Source organism: Somniosus microcephalus, chromosome 7 (assembly GCF_052327205.1).
Source record: "Somniosus microcephalus isolate GS21.2 chromosome 7, FLI_Smic_1.0, whole genome shotgun sequence".
Classification (NCBI taxonomy): domain Eukaryota; kingdom Metazoa; phylum Chordata; class Chondrichthyes; order Squaliformes; family Somniosidae; genus Somniosus; species Somniosus microcephalus.
Genome location: NC_140993.1, coordinates 121395714 through 121413338, shown reverse-complemented (window position 1 = coordinate 121413338; position 17625 = coordinate 121395714). Strand labels below are relative to the sequence as shown.

General features: G+C 50.2%; 1 protein-coding gene across 1 annotated transcript in view; it reads left to right on the top strand.

Moving 5' to 3' along the window:
- Positions 1-10165: 10165 nt before the first annotated feature.
- LOC147114866 (uncharacterized) overlaps positions 10166-17625 on the top strand; it is a 30312-nt gene continuing 22852 nt past the window's right edge. Inside the window, exons 1-2 of the mRNA XM_085993954.1 lie at positions 10166-10198; positions 17389-17572. Of these exons, the coding sequence (XP_085850080.1) occupies positions 10166-10198; positions 17389-17572 (217 nt within the window). The remainder of the gene's footprint in view (positions 10199-17388; positions 17573-17625) is intronic.

The window sequence follows — 17625 nt, the reverse complement described above, 5'->3', positions numbered from 1 at the left end:
CCCCTAGAGGAGTCCAGGGAGGAATCCTCTGCCGCCGATCCTGGGGGTGGGATCCGGGCGGAGGCGGGGCTGGCTGGTGCGGCCGAGCCGTTCCCTGCGCACTGTGCGGCGGATGGGTCGGCCGCTGGTGACGACCCCCTGGAGGAGGATGGGGACTCGGTGATGGGCACAGAAGACGATTCGGACTCCAGCGCCGACGAGGCAATGGATGACCTCGTGCCCCTTGCCGAGTCTCCCCTCATTCCTGTAAGGGAACTCCGGGATTTTATGGGCACATGCCTGGGTCGGCGCAATAAGGTCCGGCTGGCCCTCGACAGGTGGTCGGAGCTGGCGCTGCTCGTCGTATCCGTCCGCGCCGCCGTTAAGGTCATGGGCGCAGACGAGGGTGTGAACCCGCTCGAGCTGCGTCGGCTCAGAACGTTTCTCACTGGGCTGCTGAGGAAGTGGCGGCTGACCAGCGGCTGCGCTTCCTCCCCCCGTTAGGTGTAGGTAGAGGTTGCACTATGCTTCTGACATGAAGATAACCATAGCCAGCCTCAACATCAGCGGCAGCAGGGAGGTGCGCCGCAGATTCAATAACTTCTCAATCCTTCGGGACGGGAATTATGCGGTGTGCTTCCTGCAAGAAACCCACACTGTTCCGGGAGATGAAGCCACGTGGCTCCTGGAGTGGCAAGGAGGGGTCAGCATGAGTCACCTCTCCAACAATTCCAGCGGGGTGGCTATCTTGCTGGCCCCGCATTTTCAGTCGGAGATCTTGGGGGTCAAGGAGCATGTGCCGGGCTGCTTGCTGCAGGTCACTGTTCGCCTGGGGGGCGTGCCGCTCCATCTAGTGAACGTGTACACCCCTCAGACCAGTGCGCAGCAAGTGCGCTTCTTCGAAGAAGTGTCCGCTCTTTTGGGCTCCGTCGATGTGGGCGAGTGCGTCATCCTCGGGGGGGATTTTAACTGCACCCTCGAGGCTAGGGACCGTTCGGGTCCCCCGTGAAGCCCGGCGGCGATGGAGAAGTTGAGGGACCTGGTCGGGTCCTTCGACTTGGTGGACGTCTGGCGAAATCTCCACCCCGACTCCAGCGCCTTTACTAGCATGAGGTCTGGGGGAGGATGGTCCAGAATCGACCGAATTTACATTTCCCGGGCATACGTCTCCTGCGTTCCGGCGGCTTCCATGTGGCCGGTGCCGTCCACGGACCACCACCTGGTGTGGGCAGAGCTTGCTCCGCTGCGCGTGCGGTGGGGGTCCACGTACTGGCATTTTAACAACCTGCTGCTGGAGGATGCGCGGTTCTGGGATTCGTTTTGTCGGTTCTGGGCCAACTGGAGAAGGAAGCAGGGGTGCTTCCCCTCCTTGAGGCTATGGTGGGATGTGGGCAAGCCTCACATCTGTCTCTTCTGTCAGGAGTACGCGAAGGAGTCGACCAAGAGGCGGGAGGCCCGGGTCGGGCGGTTGGAGAAGGAGGTGCTCGACCTGGAGTCCCGTCTCGGTCAGGTCGTCGAGGACCCGGCCCTGCGGAAGGTGTACGAAGAGAAGAAGGGCGCGCTGAAGGACCTGCAGCTCGTCAGGTCCCGAGGCGCGTACGTGAGGTCGCGGATCCAGCTCGTGCGGGACCTGGACCGCGGCTCCCACTTCTTCTACTCGCTGGAAAAAAGACGGGGGGTCCGTAAGCAGCTCTTGGGGCTGCTGGCCGACGACGGATCTCTGGTCTCGGATCCGGAGGGAATCAGTGCGGAGACCCGCGCCTACTATGGGGCTCTTTTCTCTCCAGATCCGTCCAGCGAGGATGCGCGCAGAGTTTTGTGGGCGGACCTGCCAAAGGTGAGCCCGGAGGGCGCCGAAAAATTGGACGCTCCGCTAAGCCTGGCGGAGCTGACCGGTGCCCTCCACCAGCTCTCCAGGGGAAAGTCCCCGGGGCTGGACGGGCTGACCATGGAGTTCCACAGGACGTTCTGGGACGTCTTGGGGGGCGACTACGCGCGGGTCCTGGGGGAAAGTTTGGCGACCGGGGAGATGCCCTTCTCTTGGCGCAGGGCGGTCATTGTCCTGCTGCCTAAGAAGCGCGATCTCCGCCTCAAGAACTGGCGCCCGGCCTCCCTCCTCAGCATGGACTATAAAATCTTTGCCAGGGCCATGTCTGCTCGCCTTGGCACCGTGCTGGCCCACATGATCCACCCCGACCAGTCCTACACGGTCCCGGGCCGGACCATCCACGATAACATCCATCTTGTCCGGGACCTGGTCCACCACTCCCAGAGGGCTGGTCTGTCGGTCGCCTTCCTTTCCCTGGATCAGGAGAAGGCGTTCGACAGGGTGGATCACGAGTATCTCTTCGGGACTCTGCGCGCATTCGGGTTCAGGATGCATTTCGTTGCCCGGATCCGACTTCTGTACGCCACCGCGGATTGTCTGATTAAAGTTAACGGGTCCTTGACGGCGTCCCTTCACTTCGGGAGGGGGGTGCGTCAGGGATGCCCCATGTCCGGTCAGTTATACGCCGTTTGCGTGGAGCCATTCCTGCGCCTCTTGCAGAAGAGGTTGATGGGACTGGCTCTGCAAGGGCCGGGCATGGAGGTGGTCCTCTTGGCTTACGCCGATGACGTGCTCCTCACGGTCACGGATCCCGCTGACTTGCGGAGGATGCGGGAATGCCAGCAGATTTACTCGGACGCATCCTCCGCCAAGATCAACTGGGAGAAATGTTCCGGACTCCTGGTGGGTCAGTGGCGGGTGGACTCCCTGCCGGAGGAGTTCAGGCCTTTCGCCTGGAGCACCACGCACCTCCTCTATTTGGGAGTCTACCTTAGCCCTGCCGAGGACGCCTGGCCGGCGAACTGGCAAGAGCTGGAGGCCAAAGTCACTGCTCGCCTAGGACGCTGGACAGGACTGCTCCGAGTGTTGTCCTACAGGGGTCGAGCGCTGGTCATAAACCAGCTGGTGGCCGCCATGTTGTGGTACCGGTTGGTCACTTTGATCCCTCCCCCTGCGTTTGTTGCCAAGATGCAGAAGAAACTCATCGACTTCTTCTGGGACAAAAGGAAGCACTGGGTCTCTGCCACGGTTCTGTGTCTCCCGCTTAGGGAGGGCGGTCAGGCGCTGGTGTGCCTTCGCACCCAGGCTGCGACTTTCTGTCTTCAGACGCTGCAGAGATACCCGTACGTCGCGAATCCTCCAAGATGGTGTGCGCTGGCGACGTTTTTCTTCCGCCAGCTGCACGGCCTCAATTACGACACGCAGCTCCTGTTCGCGAAAGTGGGCGGTAGGCGTGCCGGCCTGCGGGAGCCGACTGTCTTCTACCAGGAACTGCTATGGGTTTGGAACTACATCGCTTCCAGGCGGAGCTCTCCCCCGTCAGGAGCGGCGGCTCTCCTTTGGGAGCCGCTGCTCAGGAATCCGCACTTCCATGAACGCGGGTTCGGGCGGCTGGTGGAGGGCAGGGCTGTGCTTGGCAAGGTGACCAGAGTCGGGGACCTGCTTGATGGCGGAGGAGCGGGCTGGATGGCGCCGGAGGAGCTGGCGCGGCGCCTGTCCTGGGCCAACGTCCGGCTCGCGGTCGAAGCCATCGAATCGGTGAAAGCGGCACTGGGCCACGACTCCACTAGGTGTATCGAGGCGGCTCAAGCACGTGGGGCGATCCCGTCCGAGCTTACCCCCGTTCAGACGGAATTCCTCATCGCTGTCCGGCCCCGAAACTCCCCTCGGGAACCGGCGCCTCACAACTTGAGCCATCTCGAGGAAATACCCTCCATGCCTTTTCATTCCGCGTGGAGGGGTTTCCTGTACGGGCTGCTCCTGCACACTCTCCACTTTGCCATCTTCGCCTACCGTCCGGACACGCCTTGGCGTGGCGACTTGCCGACTGGCGGTGGCGGAGGTCCCCAATGGAGGGCTCCCTATGCGGGAGTCCTCCCTTGTTCCATCGGGGACTTAGCGTGGAGGGTGTTGCACGGAGCAGTCCCGTGCAATCAGGTTTTAAGTAGGTTCACGGACTCCCAGGCCACCTGCATTTTTTGCAGCCTGGAGGAGTCCGTGTTTCATGTTTATATGGATTGTGAGAGGTTGCAGCCCCTCTTTCACTACTTGAAGGGGCTGCTGCTCGATTTTTGGTTCCACTTCAGTCCCACGTTCTTGATCTACGGTCACCCGGTGCGGAGGGGAGCAGACAGGTTGGAGGACCTCCTTGTGGGACTGCTCCTGGGCCTGGCTAAAAGAGCCATCAATTGGTCCAGGCAGCGGGCGGTCGAGGGGGTCGTCCAGCCGGATTGCCTGCCTCTCTTCCGCGGCCATGTTCGCGCCCGGGTGGCCCTGGAGATGGAGCATGCGGTGTCCGCCGGTGCGCTTGAGTATTTCCGCGACCGGTGGGCGCCGCGGGGACTGGAGTGCATCATCAACCCGGAAAACCCAATTTTAATTTGATTTGTTAAGTTTTAGTTGAACTTTTGTTTACAGTCCAATTTGTTTTTTTTGGGTACGAACAAAAGAGTTACCCTCTGTTCAGTAAATACCTGTTATTATTGTTCTCCTGCAGTCCGTGTATTATTGATACTCGGACACTACATGAATCACAGAGGGAGGGGGAGCACAAAGGGGAGCAAAGTGCAATTTTTTTTAATGGAAACCATCATTGGACTTCAAGAGAAGTTGGGATATCCTATTTAAAGCCCATTTTTTGTCTGGATGTAATCCACTGTGCAGAAGTGGGAGAGTTGGAACACATGGTTGAATAGAAGATTTCAATGAAGCTTTTAAAGTTTAGTAGAGAAGAAGTGAGGCACAGAAGTTTAGGGAGCTCCTAAAACTAGGGCCTAGATGTCTGAAGCATCTTCCACTGCTGGTGAGGTGATGCACAGGAGATCTGAGTCAGAGGAACAAAGGGTACGATGCAAGGCTGGAGGTGGTTGGAGGGGTAGGTTGAGATGAGAGCATGGAGGGATATATAGATGAAGATTTTGAATTTCATGTGTTGGGCTACAAGGAACGAGTGGAGCTTGGTGAGGACAAGGGGTGACGGATGAGTGCAGGACAAGTCGTGGACGGAGGAGTTTTGAAAAGTTGGAATTTTAGATTCGATGCAGCATGGGAGGTTGGCAAGGAAGTTTTTCGAATATTCAAGTCCAGATGTAACAAAAGTGTCACACCTTTGTATCTGCTATAGATACCTTCACAGGTTCACTGGTGTCAGTTACTCCCTTTAAGCAATTTGATGCCTGGAATTTCCATATGGATTGTCCTGATCTCCCGCCAAACCTTAAATTATCCTCCTCAGTATCTTAATTTTGTGGGAGTTGACTCAAACTGCCCTATTTCATCCAAGATGGTGCCTGAGTAGGGCACTTCCTGCTGTTATCCTAACATCAACCTTCATTGCTGCTTTACAAAGAAAGCACAAACTTGCATTTATATATCACCTTTTCATATCTTTAGAATGTCCCAACACATTTCACAACCAATTAATTAATTTTGATGTACACTATTGTTATGCAGGAAAATGCAAAAGTATTTTAGCACAGCAAGGTCCAAGAAACAATACATGAGATGAATGATCAGTTAATCTGTTTATAGTGGTGTTGCTTGAAGGAGTAACGGTGGACAGGATGTTAGGAGAACGAATTTAGTGCTCGAAACCTAATCCAGACTGACAACCCTTCCCTACCAGGCCAGCACCAAATCGCCTGTCACAAGTCTCCAGGAGAACAGTCTACAGCTAGGCATCATATGTTTTGCCTCCAAGAATGCAGCTCCACCATAGCTATTGTTGATCCTGCCCCTGACTTGCTTTCATTACTCACACCTCTGCATCTGCAAAGGAGTCAGCCGTGGCTCATTTGGTAGCATTCTCACCTCCAAGGACTGGAGCACAAAATCCGGGCTGACACTCCAGTGCAGTACTGAGGGACTGTTATACTGTGGGAGGTGCTGTCTTTTGGATAAGACATTAAACTGAGGGCCCCGTTTGCCCTCTAAGGTGGACTTAAAAGATACCATGGCACTATTTCGAAGAAGAGCATTTGTGTGCACTATTCTCAATACAACATCCCTAAAAGAGTGATGTTTTTTAAAAGACAAATTGTGAACCTTTCATTACCTTCTATGTGATTTTTGAGCCATTTGAACAGTTTTCCCTGTAATTTGCTCAAAATCTACAAAAAATGGTTCATTTACAACAATTCTAATAGTTTTCTTCATCATTTGCATTGTCCTTTGTGTAAATTAATTACAGCGAGGTAATTTACATTCTCTCACCTGCTGAAATAATGGAACTTTTATTAAGCATTCAAAAGCCTGGGGCATTGAACCATTTTGGTGCATTGTTGCATTCTCAATGTATTCACTAGAAGCAGCATTTGGAATATATTGCAAGGTACATTTGCAAGATAGAATTTTCCACACAAACATCTATCCTTAAAAAGCATGCAAAGCCTTTTCCCCCATTTGTCTTATTCCAACATGCAAGGTGAAAGCCAGAAATGAACCTACCTCCTCAGCTGCAGTCCTGAAATCCATGTGCTGCAGCACAGAGAAGAATGCTGGCCTGCAAAACACACAGAGGGAAAGGCATCAAACTAATCAGAGCACATTTAATTAAGCTATACAAGAAGTCATGCATAATTGATGAATATTGCAAATTATATAAAGTTGTTTGCATATTCTATCCCTCAATGCATCGACATTCTGTCGTACAAAATAAAAATGACGACTGACATTAATTTCCAATTAGCAGAAAAAGAACTGAATATAAATTATGAGATGATTTGATCTAGAAGAACACGCAGCAAGTATCTAAGAACGAGAATTTGCTTTTTTTGTTGCTGCAAGGCTGATCAGTACATCCAACAATGACAATTTTCCAGAAAAAATGTGTACATGATCCAACATTGGAATACATTGGCCCAGAACTTCGGGTATCCACGGGTGAGTACGCACGGGGTACTCACCCGTAGGCCCAATGGAAGTGCCGGTTTCCTGCATGCACTGCGCATGCGTGGGAAACTGGCACTACTGTTCCCCTGAACGAAGGGGTTCAGAGTTCGAATGCATGCGCTGGAGAGGCTGCGCGTGCGCATTGAACATGCGTTTTTTTTGCAGGTTTTCCTGGGAGGGTAAGTCTCCAGAATTTACACATTTAAAAAGCAGTCGTAAGGCCTGCTTTTTACAGGGTAGGTGGTGAATTAATTAAAATTAAAACATTTTTTCCACAGGTTTATTATTTTTAAATACTTTAAAGAAAGGTAAATTTATTTTTAGCCCCGTTAGAAAATAATTTTTTTTTCCAAAAATTAAAATTATTGTTTAAAATAGTTATTTCATGTAATTTATAGTTTATTTAAAAAATGTGATGTTTTTTAAAACATTTATTTGAAGATTTAGTGATGTTTTGGGGCTTGTAGTATTTCTAAGTTTGACAGCACTTCCTGTCAAACTTATGAATGAAGCATTCCCTGCTCAGATTGGCTCTCCATGGCTCACGTGATCCCAAGTGATGCATCGAACTAACTGCGCCCCAGGATACGCAAGCACTGCGCGCCGGTAGTTGGAGCAGGCCCAGGATCAGAATTCCACGGGGGCCCACAGCTCAACAGCCGGCGCGCAAGGTAAGTGCAGGTCGGGGGCTTGCACTCGCGGGAAGCCTCCGACCTGAATTTCTGGGCCAAATTATATTTTGCAGAACTGTGGGTAGCACAAGGTTTACTCATTGAAAAGCCATTGATTTCAGCAATGGATTCCATGGTGATGATGGGGGGACAGTGCCCTGAAGTAAACTGGACTATGTGAAAAAATAAACTTACTTACTTTCTTACGTTGTAAAGATTAACTATGTTTTATTCAAATCTCTAAATCCTTCAAGGAACCACTATTTAAGCATGTCACTGGCATTACAGGTAATGAAATTTTAAAACATGCCTTATGTGGACAAGTGTATATTTGGGGAAATATATATATCAGACTGAGTAATTTTACTATTAAGTGTGATGTGTATCATAAGAGCAAACTAAAAGGCCATTTAACCCCGCAATCCCATTCCTGTGAAAATTTGGATTGTCTTGGACTTCAATGCATTAATTTAGTCTTCCAGGAGAAAACAATGCTTAAATACTAATCCATAAAAAGTAATCAAACAATATTCCAGAATCTATCTATCCAAATATCTTAACTATTCCACCCCGGCTGGTTGCTTTCTACAGGTGGCATTCCACTATCCCTGGTAGCATAGGAATCACAGTGTTCCGTACATTATTTGATCATCTCTGTCCTTACTTATTACTGTAATCTACAATCAGATGTTAATTCAGTTCTTATTTGAAGGAGTTAATTGTTGCAGCACTAATGGTTTTTCATGATGATACTTTGAGGATAAATGGAGCATCTGGCTGAGACACTACCTCAGTAGACATTGTTCACCTGAGTGCCACATATTACAAATCCATTCCGGAAGATAGAACCACTAATCAGTCATTATCATTACTTACTGATTCCAAGTCACAACAAGACTCTTCCATTCATTTGGCACATTCCTCACAGTCTTAACTCTTAGAAATGTAACTCTGGGTACCAATAATTGAACTGATAATGCACCAGAGATTTGCTGAGACTGGGTTTGAAACACATAGGGGGGAATTTGAACTTATAAAAATGGGTGGGTTGGGAGCGTAGGGTAATTAAAGTGTGAAAAATGTGAATCCCAACCTGAACCCACCTCACTTCCGGTTTTAATGGAGGCGGGGTGGGAGGCGGGACAGAAGGCAGGACGGGGGCAGGCAACCAACCCGCTGCCAGGAGGCGGGTGGTCTATTTAAATATTATATTGAGGTTGGAATCCTCTTCTTTAACCTCCATTTTGTGTTTAGCTGTAGCTGATCTTTACACTAACCCCCTGGATCCAGAGTCCCTGCCTAACCCACCCCCTGCAATCGGAAACCCCTCGCGGAGACTCCAAACACCCACCCCACCCCGGCCTCCGATTCCCCCACCAGGCAACCAATTCCACACCCCACCCCAGGCCCTCTGATTCCTCCATGAGACCTCTCCCTCACTCCTCCAGCTGCCCCATGGCCCGTTGCCCCCAATCTTCGGCAGACCCCCCCACGTGCTCCACCCGGCCCCTGATCTTCAGCAAACCACACACCCCACACTCCCACAGTGCATCTCCCGGCCCACGATCCTGGTCAGGTGCCAACTCCCACCCGCTCAGGCAAACCCGGCCCCCACGCATTCCCTCCCTCACTCATCTGTGCGGCATTGTGGCCTACCACCTGCAGCCAGCCGGCTCTCAATCTGGCTGGCTGCAGGTGGGAAACAGAGGTTTCCCATGCAAATCAGGCCTTACCGTTAAAATCAGCAGGGCCTGCGGGAAACCCATTCTCCCCCAGGTTTCCTGATCACCTTGGAGCCCCCCCGCTGCCCCCAACCCGCTTTCTCCTTTAAAATTCAGCCCATAGTCATAATTACATATGGGCACCCCCTCACTGTCCCTGAACTGCACTGCACCTGGTATTGTAGTATATTAAGGTCCAACCCGCGAAACAATTACGAAAGTACCTCCTGGCGCCCAGGCTGTGAACAGTTGCGGTCTCAGACCTCGAGGTGGAGGACAGCGTAAATGCTCACGGATCCCAGGGACGCAGGCGGTTCAGAAGCATACCTGGGATCACGTGGGCCTAGTTCTCCAATGACAAAGGAGAATTCCATTTCAATCATTTACGAAGGGAATCCCCTAATGGTATGCAATGGATACTCAAATCTAATAATTATACAATGTACAGAATTGCAATTTTCTTCATAAGTTCCTTCATTGCACCAACCTCAATAAATATTTATTTTTTTGATCATTTTAAACATCATTAAGACTGTAATCCAGGCCAATATTTGCATAAACTTATTTAATAAAGTGTATGTGCATAATTTAGGATATAAAAATGTTTAACTTGCAGCTTAGACATCCCCTTGCACTCATGTAAACAGGCCCTACATCTGCTTGCATCAACCGGAAGACTTACGTGGGCAATTGCTGGCCAGTCGCTGGGCAAATAGCCCAACTCTGTGCCAGCGATTGTTTTTTCGGACCCCCTGTGGATGGCCTGTCAGTGTGTACATTGACAGGCCGCAAGTTCCAGATTTCACTCATGCGCAAGTGGAAATCTGGAACTTGCAGGCCCTTTCAAAGGGAATACGATGGCGAACTCAGAGTACGCCATCACAGACACCGTAATTTCATGGCCATTATATTTTCCAGAACTTATGTTTAGCACAAGGTAAATTAATTGAAAAGCTATTAGTTTCAGCAATTAGATTTCATGCCAGTGGTGTTGCTGGGGGGGGGAGCGCACTGAAGTAAACTGGTCTGTGTGGAGCAAATGTTCTCAATCCAATCAGTGTCTAATTATTGCAGAGATTTTTGTGAGGACTTGTAACAGGTTTACAGCACTAAATAGCTACTTGTTGCTGATGCTTAGCATGTTAGGAGATGTCTTCTTTTGACTTTGACGCATTCAGTGTTCAGAAGCGCAGCAGCAACCTTGATATTAATGTTAGCTGCATCTGCTCCAAAGATTTGTTCTAATTATCATAGCAAATTCTTGTAAGTAAACCTTTCATTTTGATTTTAGAAACAGAAGGCAACATTAACCATTCAATGAAGTGTAGCAGTAACACACATTCAAGGCAATAGATTAGATGATATTTCAATGTAAATTAAAATCTGGTGGCATATGTTAAGTATCTATCTAAAAATATGTATGTCAAACATTAGCAAGTCAATTAGACAGAATGGCAACAGTATATTACACCACAGATTTTAGGTTTGGCTGACCAGTTAAATTTCTAATACAAATCTAAATTAAATATTGGTTGATGTAGATGGAAACTGTATGAAGTTTCAATCTCTATAACACATGTATATGTATTGGTTTTGTAAGTGAAGTTTGATCAGGCTTGGTGACATCATTGAAGTTGTTGCCATTAGCTTGTTCAAATGTTCACTTATTGACAAAAAGAAACTTCAAAACAGAAAATAATTGGACCTAAAACTTTAGTCTATGATTGAATATATTTTTGTTACTCATCAGTTTACATTTGCATGCTTTATTAAATTGTCAGGATTGGAGTCACTTTTCGAGTATTCAAACCGTGCAATTACAACAGACTTTGGGGGAGAAATTCAGTACCTTAGTGCCTCCAGTTAGCGCCTGGCGGGGGTGCTACCGGGACACTGAGGCAGTAGTGTTGCGGCGAGGCAAATCCAGCGGCGCACGCCAAATTCGGCCCCCCTGTAGCACTGCCGCTACAAGTTAGCGCCGGGAACTTCAGCGCCAAGCAGATCATGACGTCAGTTAGTGTGCAATGCTCACTGGGCGCCTGATCTGCCAAATTGAGTATCGCCCCCTGCCTTAGCGCCTCGCCCCGACAGCGACATGGGAGAGGAGGCCTGAAGCAATCAGTAGCCAGCTTCAGGGGAGCTACTTAAAGGGATCCTCAGTAATGAGTTGCAGCTCTCAGGTTAGTGCTATATCACTGCTTCCTTATCAGTTTGACATTGTGCAACAGTTTAATTGTCATTTAAAGATTGTTTAGTCTCCAGAGTGTTGTGGCTACTAAAAATGAGTTACATTTATTCTCACAAAATATCAAAGTGCTGCACTTCGTTACATTAACGGGGGCTGTACTGGCAGTCAACCTCGCCTTCCAGGATCTATTGCGGGGGGAGCGGAGGCAGCGAGAAAGATTGGAACTTGTGGCTAGAGAGAAGAGGAGGGACATGAGGGCTCTCAACAGGAGGCCTTACACTCCAAGTGTCTTCCGAGAGCACTTCTCCTACCTCCAATTAAGCCAGGAGCAGTGTATTAAGAGGCTCCACTTCAGCAAGGAGGTGGTCACTGAACTCTACCACCTCCTGCAACCAAACCTCGAGCCTCAGATCAAGACGAGGACGGCTCTCTCAGTGGCAGTCAAGGTCACCTTCGCCCTCAATTTCTTCGTCAGCGGATCCTTCCAGTCTGCAACAGGAGATATTGTTAACATCTCGCAGTTCGCCGTCCATCGCTGCATCCGGGAGGTCACAGAGGCTCTCTACAGTAGGAGAAGGGACTACATTTCCTTCCCGGTCACCAAAGAGAAGCAGGACGAACGTGCACGTGGCTTTGCCAGGATAGCGGGATTCCCCATGGTGCAGGATGCCATTGACTGCACCCACGTGGCTTTGTGGGCACCACATAACAATCCTGAGATCTTCCGTAACCGCAAAGGCTACCACTCACTTAGTGTCCAGTTGGTGTGTGACCACAGGCAGCTAATCTTCAATGTCAATGCCCGCTATCCTGACAGCAGCCACGATGCCTTCATCCTGCGCCAGCACTCTTTCAGCCACCACATCAAGCTTGCGGCTGGCTGGTCGAAGACAAGGGGTATCCGCTCTCCACCTGGCTCATGACTCCCCTCCGCAACCCCAACACTCCTGCCCAGCACTCATATAATGGAAGCCATGCTGCCACCGGGAGCATCATCGAGCAGACCATCAGGATGCTCAAGCAATGGTTCCACTGCCTTGACCACTCGGGAGAAGCCCTCCAGTACCCGCCGGAGTGGGTGTCCCATTTCGTGGTAGTCTGCTGCATGCTCCACAATTTGGTCATCAGGAGGGCCCAGCCCTTGCCACCGGGGATTGCGGGACTACCTCAGGAGGAGTAGGAGGAAGAGGAGGGAGAGGAGGAGGAGGAACAGGAACGAAGGAGGAGGCAGCCACTCAATCAGCCTTCTGGAAGGGCAGTCCGTGACTGCCTCATCAGACTGCAGTTCCAGTAAGTTCAACCCCAGATCCCCATTGCTCAACACATCCCCATTGCAGGCCATATCACAGCGCACAGCTGAAATGAGAGACAGTACAAAATTATCCAAAATGAATGAATAAATTTATCAATAATCAGTGAACACATCTTTATCTTTACAACAACAATATTTACTATTCACCCTTGTGCAATCCTTTAGTGCCTCGCGTTACTGAGCCTTTACCTACTCTAGTGCTCCTACGAAGTGTTGGCCCAGTGGCTGCAGCATGGCTGGTGGAAGGCTGCTGAATGTCTGTGCGGGAGACTTCAGATGGCCTTGCAGGATGCCCTCGACCAGCTCTGGGCCTGGAAATCCCAGCTGTAGACTGCACCACCTCAGCATGGGCAGCAGCAGTCTGGGCACGCTGGATGACAGGCAGTGACAAGGGTAATGGCGGTGTGCCACTGGTGGGAGCAGGAAAGCTGTCATCCTGAGAGAGGACAGCAGCTTCCTGCTCCACTGACCCACTGCCATTCCCCCGGGGCATCACCTCAGCATCCCTAACAATCCGTTGCAGCACAGATTGCTGGCCTGCTGCGATACCGTGAAAGCTCCGGTAGACGGTGATAGACCCAGCCACGATGGCAGCAGTCAGAGCTTGCGTGGCATCAAGCTGAGACTGCATGAGAGCAGCCTGAGAATGAATGGCACCAAGCATAGACTGTATTACAGCACTAAGACGTTGCGTCGCTTACGCCTGTGCTGTAATGGAAGCTGCCAGATCGTCCATCACACATGGCATTAGGTCTGGGTTGTCATGGTCTCTCTGGGCATCTACCATCTTTTCCAGACTGGAAATGATGTGCTCCATGGTGTATGCAGAGCCTTGTGCAATGTTGGAGGTGGACTCCTCCAAGCTCCTTACCATTGCCGACAGGCTCTCATGCACCCTTGCCTATTATCTCCATGTGCATGCCCATCACCCTTCTTCTAAAGGCCTATCCATCGAGGCCTTCATCTGAGCCCTGTGCAGCAGAACTCGCACGTGAACTCATCCCCCTGGGAGCTGCAACCTGAGCTACCCTTTCCCCCTGGCCTTGCTGCAGTGCACTCATTCCTGGTGCATCACCCTGTGCAGATCCCACTACTATACTAGCCTCTAAAGAACATATAGTGCCAGTATCTGAGTTGGTGCCTGCGGGTGAGTCATGCAGTGATGCGGTCTTCCGCATTGCTCTTAAAGGTGCCCTCAGGGATAGGCTGCTCCGGTGCTTGCTCTTTATCTGAAAGCATAAAGGCACAAGAATCAGGTTAAGGTGAGGGGAGGGGGCAGGAAGGGAGAAATGCATGCCTACAGCATGATTAGCTGGAAAGTAAGAAAGACTTGTGGGGTGAGGGGAAAATGGGATGTGAGAAGAAGGAGTAGGAATGAACATACCGTTTTTGTCCCCAAGGGGGTCAACGTTCACAGTGGCCACAGTGCCCACCACCTGGCGCCCTATGATCTCCAGCACTCTATTTTCCAGCGCAGACAGTGGTTGGGTGTTGGCTTGTCCCCCGCCTGTGCGCTCCTGCTCCCTCCTGTTGTGAGCCACCTTGGCCTGCAAGAGAAAGGAAAGTGTGGGAGTGAGTGTGGTGCAATGTGTTTGGGTGATGTGCCTGCCATAGTTGAATAGCTGTGATTGTGTGCAAGGTGTGAGATGTGGATGTGAATGTTGGTAGGTAGAGATTGCTGGTGGGTGAGTGCTGGGGGTGTGGCGCTTTGGCCAGTGTGAGCAGACTGTGGTTCAGACGGTGGTATGCAGCATTTGCCGAGGCATTGACTCACTCTGACCACCCAAGTGAGGTCATTAAATTTCCTCCTGCATTGTGTGTGGGTCCTGGGGACCACAGTGCTACCCGAGACCTGATGGGCAACTTCCCTCCACATGGCACGGATGACTTGCGGCGAAGGCCTCCTGCCACTTGTCGGGTAGAGCACCATCCTCCGTCTCGCCATAGCCGACACCAACTCCTCCAATGCTTGGTCTTAAAATCTGGGGGCTCTCTCTCTGAGGCGTGGATCTGCCATCAAGAAACTTGCTTGAGTCGTCCAGCTCCTTGGGCTTGGCCTGCTCCTGCTTGCTGACACAGGTTCACAGCCAGCAATGCTGAGAATTAAGTTCTGCAGCATCAATGAACTGCCCCTTTAAGAACTGGAAAGAGCCTGTGGCAATGATGACTTGTGATTAGATTGCACCTGATATTGGTTAGTGTTTTGAGTGTAGCGCCACTGAGCTATGCTGGTAGCACTTGATTTAGCACTCGTTCTTTGAGTGATGATAATGAATTTTCATTCAGCGAGATTCATTACCGCCTGGGGCTAAATCCAAAACTTTTCCAAAGTTAGTGGGCGATAATGAATTTCTAGGCCTTTGTTTTGAAAACAACATCATTTCAATAGTTTGTCATTAGTCTACTTTATTTTGAAAGTTGTAAAAAATATTGAAGACTGCAATTGTTTAAAACTCAATCCAGAAATTCGGGTCTCCACGGGTGAGTACACATGGGGTACTCACCCGTAGGCCCAATGGAAGTGCCGGTTCCCTGCATGCACTGCGCATGCGTGGGAAACCGGCACTTCCATTCCCCTGAACGAGGGGTTCAGAGGTCGAACGCGTGTGCAGGAGAGGCTGCACGTGCTCATCGAACTTCGGTTTTTTTTGCAGGTTTTCCCGGGAAGGTAAGTCTCCAGAAGTTAGACATGTAAAAAGCAGGCGTAAGGTCTGCTTTTTACAAGGTAAGTGGTGAATTAATTAAAATTAAAACATTTTTTCCACAGGTTTATTATTTTTAAATACTTTAAAGCAAGGTACTGTAAGTTTATTTTTAGCCCCGTTAGAAAATAAAATTATTTTTTTCAAAAATTTAAATTATTGTTTAGAATAGTTATTTCATGTAATTTATAGTTTATTTAAAAAATGTGATTTAAAAAAAAATTTATTTGAAGATTTAGTGCTGTTTTGGGGCCGTAGTATTTATAAGTCTTGACAGCTCTTCCTGTCAGACTTATGAATGGAGCATTCCCTGCTACCATTGGCTCTCCATGGCCCACGTGATCCCAGGGGACGCATCGAACTAACTGCGTCCCTGGGATACGCAAGCACTGCGCGCCGGCAGCTGGACCAGGCCCCGGTTCGGAATTCCACGGGGTCCCACAGCTCAACGGCCGGCGCGCAAGGTAAGTGCAGATCGGGGGCTTGCACCCGCGGGAAGCCCCCGACCCGAATTTCTGGGCCTATATATTTGCATCTCCGTAATGTTCTGATTATAAAGATATACCGTATGCTTCTGTTCTAGATTGAGGACCTGTCCATTATTAAGAATTGGAGTGAGATGCAGTAATGCCAGTCAATAATGACAAGCTATTAAAATCCATTACTTTTAAAATATGCACACACATACATTGGCCAGAGATGTATACTTGTTCTTTGCAAATTTGTACGCTATTTATATTTCTTGAGCTTTACATTTTTTTTGCTGAATTTGTAGAATCAGATTTCACTTCAGTGATTTATGAATGCCAACCATAGCTAAAGAAAAAGCCCTTGGTAGTATCAAACACCATCTGTATTTAGAATTGCTCTTGTTTTAAAAAAATCTAACTATTAACAACGAGAATAATTTGTGTCACTTATATTTAACTATTGAATATCGAATTTGCCCTGCATGCAAAATGTACTTATGACATTGCCCCTCGTGATCTGATTGGTTTCCCTTACTTGAGGGTTGAATCTATATTGAATATCCAAAGATGTATCTAAAACTATTCATAGTAAGGCATCTAGGCCTAGAAATTCAGTTTGCACAGTTTTGGGGCGCTAAAGTCGGGCGTTCGGTAAATTTAGCGCCCGCCGGAAACTGCAGGCAACCACGCCGAAATTCAGTGGATTTGGCCAAGAGTTTTGGCGAGCGCTGAAACCGGCGTTGCAATGCTCGGTTCCGGCGCTAAACCGGCGCTGCGGCCTGATAACGCCGATGCCGGGCGCAGCGCAGGTGCGGTCATGTGTTGCTTGACAGCAGACACCCTGATGCCGGCCTGCTCTTAAAGGGGGAAGGGTCAACTTTGACTGCTGCCACGCCCTGCACACTGGAGCCCTGCTGCTAGGCCTCAACAGTGCTGGTGGGACAAAATAGCGCCAGAACAGATGGAGATGGCCCGTGAAAGAGCCCAGCGCTTCTCAGACCATGCACTGAGGGTGCTGATTGATGCTGTCCAGGAGAGAAGACCCATCTTGTGCCCAGACAATGGCAGAAAGGCTCCCAGGAGAGAGTTCAGGAAAGCCTGGAGGAGCATCGCACGCAGGGTCTCCTCAAACTCAGATGTGCCCAGGACTGCGGACCAGTGCCGCAAAAAGTTCAATGACCTCTGTCGGCTGGTAAAGGTGAGTACCCTTTCCACTGTCCTCCTCATCCTTGCATGTGAGCCTCACACTATGGGCAAAGGGACCTCAAAGGCATAATGGGCAGCCCTCCTCACGCAGCAATGCCACTGGCATGATCATCAGCAGCACTTTCTGCGCTGACCACACTGGCCAGGCTATTCCACCATGGGAGGCAGTACACACAGCAACAGGGCACCACACTGTACTTAGAGTCCGTCCTTTCTCTTGCAGGCCAAGCTGGCAAGAAATGCGCGCAGCCGGCTGGAGACCGGTGGTGGACGGCCCGACTACCAGGCTCTAAGTGCTCTGGAGGAGAGCGTCGCTGGACTCCTGCGTCCCCGGGTGACTGGCCCTGTAGCCATCGGGGATGCCGACCCTGTGCTGGAAGCCACTGGTAAGGAGATGACCGCTTGCAGCTCTCTCGTTGCCCTAGTGCTTCCGATCTAA